Raw genomic sequence first — 11,411 nt, 5'->3', positions numbered from 1 at the left:
AAAAGATCCCTTGACAGTTGGAATTCGATATAAGAGTAGGCTGTAGTGCCGCTGTCAGGGCAAAATTTTCCTCATAGCACACTGTATGTCCTTATACTCGTCTTCATTAGCCCAGTTCGGAGCAAAACAGTAGGATGTTAAATCCCATTTCATTTCGTTTGGGTGATTTTGAACCTGTTGTAAACTACAATATTGCAAAAGTTGAATCACAAAAAAAAAATATCAGTCCAAAAATGGCTCAGTTCCATTCAATATTTTCAAAGTTAAGATGAATTGAAAATATGTCAATATTCGATATCCACTGTTAGTCCTGATTTTAATGCAAGTGAATATTTTGATTTTATTTTCTTTATTAAATGTTAAAAATAATCAATTGAAGTATATTTTAGAGTGGATTTCTAATGACCATCAGCGACTTTAATTTGGATTTTTTTATTTTTTTTTTAATTTTTCACCAAATTGTTGTAATGTTCACCGTAAATCTATTTTTCATAGCACCTTTATTATTTATGTATTGTTAATTACATTTATTTGTTTTTAGCACTGTTAAAATATTTGATTGTTTTTATAGCATGTTTAGAAAAGATGCATTATGTAAGAATTAGATAAAGAGCTGGCCATTCTTGCTATATTAGTTTAAAAATAGATAATGCAAAAAGAATTGAAAATTTCAGTCAAATTACTTTAACCTGAGCGAAGTTATGATTGGTTGAAGTTTTGACAAGAATTAGTCTTGAATTTCAAACACCATTGCCTATGTGATAAACATATTCCATCCATATCAACGTTTAACAAAGATATGGCAGACATTGTCTAATCCGCTCAATATCTTAGCCACCCCACGTCCTACAGAGTCGACTATGGGCTTGTCATGTGAATAAATGTTAAATTAATAAGTTTTGAAGCCAGAAAAAAGACATGCAATATGGCAGATTGTATTGTTTTTGTTTTTATACACATACATTCCATATTTCTTTCTCGACAATAGACCACAATATAAATGATCTCTCTCTATGTAACTATCCTTGATAATATACCACGATATAAAAGATCTCTATGTAACTATTCTCGATATAAAGGATCACTGTCTATGTAACTATTCTCAATATAAGACTACAATATAAAGGATCTCTGTGTAACTATTCTTGATATATGACTACAATATAAACGATTTCTATGTAACTATTTTCCGATAATAGACCACAATATAAAGGATGTTGCCAATATCTAGCTCTGTTTATATTTTTATATTGCTGTCAAAATTTTCCAATCTTAGTCATCCGGTTCAACCATATGGACAGTGTCTTTCTCAGGATGTTACAATACTACAAGAAGTATATTTGATTGGCCAAAATCATTTTATTTTTTTATTATTTTTTTTTTAAAGAGATATTATTACATATTTGATTGGCCAAAATCATTTTATTTTTTTATTATTTTTTTTAAAGAAATATTATTACATATAAGCTAACCTGTCTCTAATTTTTGAAAATTTGAAATACTATTATTAAATGTTTGAGTAGACGTATTAAAAATATACAATATTTAATAATTAAGAATTGATCAAATTGTCATGAATGGGGCTGAGTCACAGACACCTATAACTTGGAAAACCTCTTTCAAAAATAACATTAAAGATGCCTTTCCATATAAAATCTGTTTGATCTGATGATGGTCTATATTTGGACTTAAAAAATTATCCAAACTAAGTTACCTATCAGTTCCTTTCAAATCATTAACAATTTGTACAATGAATTCATCCAAAGTATACTGGAACATTGTTCACCAAAGTTACCACACTACTCTGGACAAAATTTAACATTGTTCACCACCAAAGTTACTGCACTACTCTAGATATTTATTGTATGTTCCAATCTGTAAGAAAATTAATTATTTTCATGTATGTTATTTGTTTAATTGATATTTTATATTTTGCACCACAGCATAGTATTCATTATTAATTTTATTCATGTATTTTTATTTTTTGACATTTTATTTTAAGCACACCTTTATTTATGTAATTATATAATAGTAATACACAATATATATTAGAAGATTTTTTAAATACAAAATCAGTTTTAGAATATTGATTTGGGCCCAGCGCATAATATTTCTTGAGGACCCTTCTATTTTTTGTATTGCACCATTATTTTCAGAGCACATGATTTTAGACTATGCCCCCATAGACTGTGTGGAAAAGAGATCCTATTGATCTGGTCAATTTGTCGATGACAGATAATTCCCTATAAATATTTGATATATTTTTGGGGGTTTTTTTTGTTTAAATATCTGACAGTTTTTATACATTTATTTCCAAATCACCTTTAGCTTAAATTATATAATTTTGGAATAGTTTCAATTATATAATTTTGAATTAGCTTAAATTATATAATTTCATTTGGCCCAAATTGTATAATTCCAAATAAGCTTCAACTGTATAATTTTTAATTAACAAAAATTGTATAATTTTTATTTAGCTTAAATTATATAATTTGGATAATGCTTAAATTGTATAATTTTGAATAAGCTTGTACAACATTTACCGGTATACTTTTTTAAAACTTAGACAAGTATATATAGAAAAGCCCTTCAGTTTCATATGGAGGACCAGCCAAATCAGGTTAGAGAGAATCTACAGTGTAGTGTATTGATTTTATGACTTATATGTAGCTGTAGAAAATATATTAAAGATGCATTATGTAAGATTTAGATAAAGAGCTGGCTGCTCTTGGTATAAAAGTTCCAAATAGATAATGAATAATGAATATATTGAAAATTTCTGTCAAATTACTTTATTCTGAGCAAATTTGTGACTATTGGAAGACATAGTGTAGATCGTTTATTATCATAGCAATGGTACTTGACAACTGAGACTAAGCCTCGATTATCCATTTAAATTACCATATTTTGGACAAAGTTCTAGTCCATTTAAGTCTCCGTCATTCGATGGTCTAGAGATTTGATTACAGTCTTGTCATGTGAATAAATGTCTATATAGTAATTTATAACAGATTTGAAATGAACCCAGAAAAAAAGACCTGCAATGGGCAGATTTAGCTTTTACGTAATGCATCATTAATAGTTTTCCAACAAGGAAGAACCCAATGGAGAAAAGAGCTCTTCTGTATATATATGCTTGATTTATATGGTTACTGATATATTTATAGCCACTGATTTAACTAAAACATTTTAAAGATGCAGCCTTTTCATTGGTTGAGGCTTAAAATCTTAGTACATATTTTACCTCCCAGCCAATGAATATACTGCATTCTAAAAGTATTTTAGTTAAATTTTTTGTTCTATTTCACTATGGCATCATAGGGAAGTGTTAATATTAAAAAACTTTCCTGTTTTTGAGGCATTTTCCATAGTTCAATAGAGAAGACCAGAAAAAGCACATTAGAAACTTAGAAACTTCTGCCTTAGTACCATTGTGCTATATAAATAGAAGGATTATTATTATTTTTATCATATTAACTTAACTAAAACTAATAATTATCATTGATATTAACACATTTATTAATATTGCCAAATAATGGTTTTATTTCAAAAGCAGACATTCCTCCATTATCAGCAGATAATGATTACCTTTACTTCGTCTTCGGCGATTATGTTTAGTTAAATGTATTCAAACTGTGCTAGAGGACCATTATTTATACTATTATTATTATTGTTATGTGGTGGGTTGGGTAGCCGAATGGTTTAATATGTGCGCTTTAGATCATAAGGTTTTGTCATTTAATCAACTTCGATTTGCAGATTGTACATAACAGTTCTCCAGCATTCCAGCTTACGTTTTCGTCTGTACGACATATATGTTACTACCGTAGTTTTGTTTGCGTGTAGTGTGGTCATCCTGCGCTTATTGTTATAGGGTAATACAGTAAGACCTCTTATATAGTGTTTCACTATAAAGATACTCATGATCATTCCAGGTGAATATTTATTTTAGACACAATAGACACAAACTATGTATATACACAGTGCCAAAGAGTTTTCCGTTTGTCTTTAAGTGGATAGGGTTTTGGAAGAATGCAGAACATTACTTTGATACAATATTTCCAATTCAGTCGTTGCGCCTTTTTGTCCAGACGAACAGCATTCGATGTAGACAAATAAGTTTCAGGTCTAAATATTAAGACCACCTGCAGATTTTGTCAAGGTCACGAGATGTAAACAGGGTTAAGGCACAGGATTGTTTCTGAGGATTGTGAGGTGTTAGTGCTAGCCCTGTTTACATCTCATGTCCTTGACAAAATCTGCAGGTGGTCTTAATATTTAGACCTAACCAAAATGAGAGACCAGTGTGTTGTCCAATGGATACATAATCAGTGTTATATTGATCTCCCGCAGATGAATGAAGTAATCATGTTATTATGAGTTTAATTTATACACTGAATGTGCATATACATGTAATTTTTACATTGAATGTATATGTACATGTTTAATTTGTACATTGAATGTATATGTACACAGTTAATTTGTACATTGAATGTATATGTACACAGTTAATTTGTACATTGAATGTATATATTCATGTACATGGTTAATTTGTACATTGAATGTATATATTTATGTACATGTTTAATTTGTACATTGAATGTGTATATCAAGTACATGTTTAATTTTAAAAAATGGTAAATGGTTATTAATAGGACTGGAATCATTTTATAATATATTTATATGTTTATTATCTAAACTGATCCTAATAAAATATTTTATTAAAAAGAATAAGTGTTGTTTGTACTATGAGGGAATTCTGTCCAGACAGTGGCGTTCCGGTCTACTCTGTATTGAATTCCAACTGTCAAAGATTCTGATACGTGTAGCCAATGTGCATCTCAGTGTTTTTGGGCCACTCTAAGGCTAGACGTGCCACTAATAAGGGGAAACTAGACCGGAAAATGCTAATTAACTTTCTTAGTCAACCTAGGTCCTGTTTCACGAAATTTTAACTAAAGATAAAATCCAAATTTTGGTAGATAGTTCAATTCTGATTGGCTAAGCACTAAAATCAGTAAAATATTATCTAGTCAAATAACTAAAATTTAGATTTTATCTTAGTTAAAATTTCGTGAAACAGGCCCCAATGCTCTACCTACCCATGTCTCTGTGATAAACACAAAATGTAAGAAAAATGTTTGCTATATTTTGATATAATATAATCTAAAAGATTAAAACAAAAACAAACCAAGATTATATATACCATCTTGACCTCGACCGAAATAAGTTCTCGAGATAAACAAAAGATTTAATGTGTACAATTTGTGAATAGTATGCAACCGGGTAAGAATAGAATTTCCGTTAATGTGGAGTTATCTCCCTTTAGTCCAAAAATAATACGAAAATTAAACTTTTAATACTATCTTGGTTTGACTCTTTATTGGCAATGTAATTACTTAGGATATTCACAAGGACGTTCTTTACGAATAACGATTCACAGAAATATCAACCCTTCAACCACAATCGCAAAAAACAATTCTTAACTCAAACGAGCAACAAAAACAGGATTAAAGGGACAATAACACTCTTGCTGGCTTGAAAGCTCCAGAAAATAAAAAAATAGCCTTATTCTAAGTACTAGATGTGTTAGTGTCCTACCTGTTATGTAAATTATCTATTAAATCCTATTTTACTTGTCCAGGGGGTTCAAAAATATTTTTAAATCCAAGTCACGTCATTTGAAAAGCTTTACGTCAGGCTTTTCAAATCATTTACAGTGTAGTTGAATTTTTCCAATTTTTTAAATTAGGTGTGTTAAGATGAAATTTGTATCATCAATTAATTGGAATATTGTAAAATAGTACAATTTGTTGACCAGAATAAAGATTGGGACATATTCAGTTACAACAAGAGCGACTTTGAAACTACAGAAGAGATTAAAACGTTTAGACTAACAAGAGAAAAATTCTAGATTGACAAATAGAAAACAGCAGCCCCCAGGTTTGAATATTCATACGGCTAGCGCAATAGCCCCTTTTGTAGTTCCATTTAACGCAACAGCAGCAATTGCATCCAAAATCACCAGAAAACACTATACTGATCTCCAAGAAAATCACCCGAAAATCTTCACACAGAAACTTATCTATACTAATATTTGTGACTGTCGTTTGTCTGTTTGTCTGTCTGTTCGGGGTTGGTGGCTACACTAGGTCTGCCCCGAGTCTGAAATTTGGGGTATAGGGGTAGCTCAGACCGGGGAGTAACATAGGCCAGGTGGCGTTAGTCTACCACTTCCGGTTTCGGAGTAATGACCCCCGAGCGAAGCGGGGTTGGCGGCTACACTAGGTCTGCCCCGAGTCTGAAATTTGGGGTATAGGGGTAGCTCCGACCGGGGAGTAACATAACATAGGCCAGGTGGCGTTAGTCTACCATTTCCGGTTTCGGAGTTATGATCCCCGAGCGAAGCCGGATATCCTGCTAGTAATTACATATTCTAAAAATAAAAATCTGAAAGACATCCTAGTGCGCATAGTAAATCAGATTAAAAAACACCAGTACTCCCCCTAACCCAAAGCAAAGAATATATCAAACACTTATAGCCCTAACCCTTAGTAAATAAATCAAAGTTATAAGATTCCCTAGCCCTAACCCCGGGATAGTGGAAAGAAACTCGTTTTTAGAAAATCCAATCCTTAGATGGAAACACACTAATGTGACTCCCATCCGAGAGCCTCAAATTTATTCTTTTTTCTTCAGAAACCAAAATACCAGAATACCGCAAGCGACACCGAGAGACGATCATCAGCGCTACCAACACGAAAAAACAGCGAAACCAACCATGTATATATATTAATCTATCTATTGCATGTATTTTTTAAATAAAAGTAGGAAATATCACGAACCAAATTTTCATCATCCTAGGTCAGTGCTTATGTGGAGACTTAACCTCTCCCCCATAATCTTAAACCAACCCTTATGTTTGTTATTTTACAGTGTGTCCAAGACGGATTAAATGGGGGCTAATTAGGCTGCAGCCAGGGGCCCCAATATTAAAGGGAGGCCCCAAAATTACTTCTACAAACAATTTTGTATCAAAAGTAAATATGTCATTATTATGTTGTATATGTTTGTGCCAAATAAATATATCTATCTACCATACTGACAAACAAGCAAAGCTATATCTATCTACCATACTGACAAACTAATATATATATATCTAACATACTGTCATACAAAGTGCATTTGTGTAACTGTGACAGACAATGACCAGAATATGCTCCCTTTGCACTTTTTGATTCAAGGGCCCCATGCAAGCTTAATCCGACCAGGAGAGTCCCAATAAAAAGTTACCTTAATCCCCTAATCGCCCTAAATACTGTGACTACTTCAATTTAATTAATCTCGGTCAATGGTTTAATACCATGTACTTGTGCCCGGAAGTGAATGTGCGTGAATATTCTTTAAACACCGAACCTAAAGCCTTTGCAGGTTAAAAAAAACTGACAAAAATAAAAATACCGTCTTTAATAATATTTATTATACAAATATTGTCATTCGCTATAATATATAATGCATACAATAATATACAATAACAGATTATAATCTATCATGACAACAAATCTCAAAATACATAAATCGTTCGTTCGTTTCTAGAGTTTTCCGTCCACTTCCACCTAGGGTGATATCGTAGACAAGAAATACATAAATAACCAACGGCCATATTTATATGACCGCGGAAATGACTAAAATATTTGGTTTGATATTATTAATACTGAAAATGGCATATTTTGATTTTATTTGCTCCGTTAAATTATAAATGTTAGAGAACATAAACAAATAAATAAAGCTTTAGTATACATGTATAATAATTATATTGGAATTCAAGACTTAGTACATTTTGGTTTGAAGAGACAATAACGCCTTTATTGTTAAAGATACATTATGTAAGATTTAGATAAAGAGTTGGCCATTCTTGCTAGAATAGTTAAAAATAGATAATGCAAAATGAATAATATATTGAAAATTTCATTCAAATTACTTTATTCTGAGCGAAATTATCACTGTTTGTAGTTTTGAGAATATATGTGCATTGATTGTTTATCATCGTAACAACGGTACATGTACTTGTTATTCGAGACTTATCCTCGATTCTCCATTTTAAATTAAATCATTAAATGACCGAGGCGTTCTAATCTACCTAGAATTTGAGCCATGGGCTTGTCATGTTAATACATGTTTAAATAATAGTTTTTATAACATTTGAAGCCAAATTAAAGACTTGCAATAGGCAGATTTAGCTCTTACATAATGCTTTTCCGAACAGTGTTTGAATAAGTCATAATCACAACTTTTAATAATACGTGTTGTAAAATGATTCTAAAAAGAAAGTAAGCATACTTGTAAAAGTTTCTATTAATAAAATAGTTCGACATTATGATGTTTGGGTGTCTGGTACGATAGTAGATACTGGTTGCTGACGTACTTTAGGACTGACGTAAGATCCACGTGACGTAGTTTCCCAACTATTATACTGTGATTTTAAACTATGGTGATCTAATTCTGGTTGGTGACTTGGGAAGGCGTGTGGATGACGTGCTGGTAAAATAAAATAATAATAATTTTCATTTATATTCATGTCGGTTTAGTAGGGAGGTATTATGAAATAAAAAAGGGTTTAACGCCCCAGTGTTCTGCTCCGAGTGGGCTAATGAAGACGGGCATACGCCATAGAGTGCTATAAGTATAATGAGGGAAATTTCCCCCAGACAGCGGTGCTACGGCCTACTCTTATATCGAATTAAAACTGCCAAGGGATGTTTCACGTGCACGCCCATGTATACACGGGATCTCGGTTTTTCGTCCCATCCGAATGACTATACGTTGTCCCTTGCCAGCCCCTCTTTCCTGTACCAATTGCAATGGGGAACCTCGCCGAAAAATCCCGACGAGCTTTCTCGGCCAACTCCGGGATCAAACACGAGACATGCAGGTTAGCGAGCCAATGTCTTACTCACTGGGCCATCGCGACTCCCAATCAGGGGGTAAATGACCAGATACACTTGAAGGGATTAAACCCAAGCATGCTTTCTATTATACCCTTCATTAGCCCTTTTGGTGCAGAACAGTAGGACGTTAAACCCTAAATTATTTCATTCAATTAACTGTCATATTTACACAGGTTTTTTTTTATATACTCAAGTAGAGGGGTGGGCGTTCCAAGTCAGTTAAAAACACCGCTTGATAACTGAACTGTCAATAGGTTTAAGGGTTGGCTATATTTTCGTATCCGAACCGGGCTACTTAAAACAAACAACCGAAAGAGAGAGAGAGAGAAATGGGGATAACGTCCACTCGACACAAACTAGGTCATTTCGGGACTAACATATGGTTTAATTTTTATTTTAATAATTCGCTTCCGCGTAGGGGTCTTTAGCAGTGGGAGGAAACCGGAGGACCCGGAGAAAACCCACGAGGCTGGACAGGCGACCCTACTCCTTGTCACGTACAACCGGGGAATCGAAACCCCACCAGTTGACTCAATGACAGACCGTATGATACAGCGCGCGCGTGCTAACCATTCGGCCATCCACCCCCCAACAACCGAAAGTACGTTCTCCTTAGATCAAACCGGGGTTCGGAATCTGAATAATAGGCCTGAACACAGGATTCCAGTGTCAGAAACGATCAAACATGTGACTTAGCATTCTGCACACAGAGAACTAACGGTTTCAAAAACAGATCTATAAACTACCAAACATCTGACTACATGTAGATTTTCTATGGCAACGTTTTAAAAGCGCAATGTCTTGAATTCTAAATCGACATTTCTGTTCTAGAAGAGGTTTATTTACATGTTCTTACCTTTTAAATGTTTCAATTCTCTAGGCATTTGATTGGGTGCTACGTTATGGCTAGCATCATATGTCGATTCAAAATAATGGTTATACTAAAAAAAATAATAATAATAATAACAGATAAATATTGGTTATACTAAAAGAAATGTTAGTTATACTTTTAAAAAAAAGCAAAAAAAAAAAATATATATATATATAAAATAATGGTTATCCTATAGGGTCTACCAGAAAAAAAAATATTTAAAATAATATACAATTAACTGTATCAAGTCCGTTGCACATGATTCGACTTTTAATATGATTCGAGTGCATGTCCTTTCTAATTCAGGCCGAAATAAAATATCTTACCTGCGAGGGAAGTGGTTTATTTTTTATTCGGCTAATATCAAATCTCTTCTCATTCCAGTTTCCAATTAATGTTGTATTGCTATAGGCGTCTTCTTTAGTCGTGCACCTCCAGCCTACTTGACCGAATTTACTGTTATCATTTTCGTGGACCCATTCTTCAGCCAAACCACTACTGCGCACCATGCTTCTAAACGATGGCTCCGGTTGCAAACTCATCTTGGTAGGCCAAGTTTAACGACAGATGGGAGCTCAAAAAAAAAATTTAAATGCTCAAAAAGCTAATAAATACACCAATGTTCTCGGTCTATGAAAACCGGCTGTATTATTATTAATAGTATGCGCTGACCATGGTTGTTACGTTATACAATGGATTGTGATGTCATGTTGTTAAGCACGTGATACTCACGTGACAGATATTACTCGTTACACTTATTAGTCTACTATATTAAATAGAATGGTTAGCGTTTACACACAGGGGGGTTGGGATGGCCTAGTGGTCTAGGTGTGAGCGTATTTGGCTAGGAGATAGGGGCGCCTTCTCCACATCGTGGGTTTACTCCGGGTGCTCCGGTTTCCTCCCACACGAAAGCTCCCTGCGCGTGCACTAAGATAATAAAAATGAAAATAAATACGACAACTTGTCTGCGATATCACCTTCGGTGAAAGTGGACATTAAGCACCAAGCAAAACACAATTTTACACACATTGTACATTGCAGTATGCTTCTCATTACTGTTCTTATTCTATGGTTGATATTTAATAATGAACAAAACAGGTGGTAAACGAGTTACTAAAAAAAATTGTACGTCAACTATCTTGTGGCCTCATGACTTTTCACAAAAGTATAGGCCTACAGCACCGTTAAGTTTCTGTTAATTTTTACAATAGACAAATAAATAATTTTTAAAATATAGTGTATGAAGGCAAATAATTAAGCCCCTTGCTGGTTTTTGTTTGGTATATTTTTTTTCAATCTATACATATTCTGAATATTATTTTACCAAATAGTTACACAATTTTGCCGGGACATAATGACGTCACAAGAATCCGCCTATTAGTCTACAATGAATCTGTAAGGCAAATAAAAATAATATTATGTATGTGAACACCCCCTTACACAAACTCGTATTATGTATTACTAGAAATGACCTCGTGCACTGTCTCCATCACTAGAATAAATTTTTTTTAACCTTATCTAATTCTTTTATCCAAAATACCAGTCCGGGCGTCCAAATTTGTTAAATATTATGCAAAGGCAAGAGCTAA

At 33.3% G+C, this 11,411-nt stretch overlaps 1 protein-coding gene across 1 annotated transcript; it reads right to left on the bottom strand.

Annotated features, from left to right (window-relative positions):
- Window positions 1-7,464: 7,464 nt before the first annotated feature.
- Window positions 7,465-10,812, bottom strand: LOC130014064 (cilia- and flagella-associated protein 68-like). Its single transcript, XM_056102937.1, has 3 exons — window positions 10,146-10,812; window positions 9,805-9,889; window positions 7,465-8,538 (listed from the first exon to the last, which is right to left on the bottom strand). The coding sequence occupies exons 1-3, from the start codon at window positions 10,359-10,361 to the stop codon at window positions 8,375-8,377; spliced, it is 465 nt and encodes a 154-aa protein (XP_055958912.1). The 5' UTR covers window positions 10,362-10,812; the 3' UTR covers window positions 7,465-8,374.
- Window positions 10,813-11,411: the final 599 nt, after the last annotated feature.

The sequence above is a fragment of the Patella vulgata genome, chromosome 8, assembly GCF_932274485.2.
Source record: "Patella vulgata chromosome 8, xgPatVulg1.2, whole genome shotgun sequence".
NCBI lineage: Eukaryota > Metazoa > Mollusca > Gastropoda > Patellidae > Patella > Patella vulgata.
Note: the sequence above shows the minus strand (reverse complement) of the source record. Positions and strands in the feature narration are given on the sequence as shown.

What these genes read in the sequence shown, in the direction of transcription:
- LOC130014064 (XM_056102937.1), bottom strand. Translation starts at nt 10,361, where the DNA reads ATGAGTTTGCAACCGGAGCCATCGTTTAGAAGCATGGTGCGCAGTAGT. An exon ending in ATAAACCACTTCCCTCGCAG is followed by an intron (nt 9,890 to 10,145) that starts GTAAGATATTTT and finishes TATTTTTTTTAG; the next exon opens with TATAACCATTATTTTGAATC. An exon ending in AGAATTGAAACATTTAAAAG is followed by an intron (nt 8,539 to 9,804) that starts GTAAGAACATGT and finishes TTATTTTACCAG; the next exon opens with CACGTCATCCACACGCCTTC.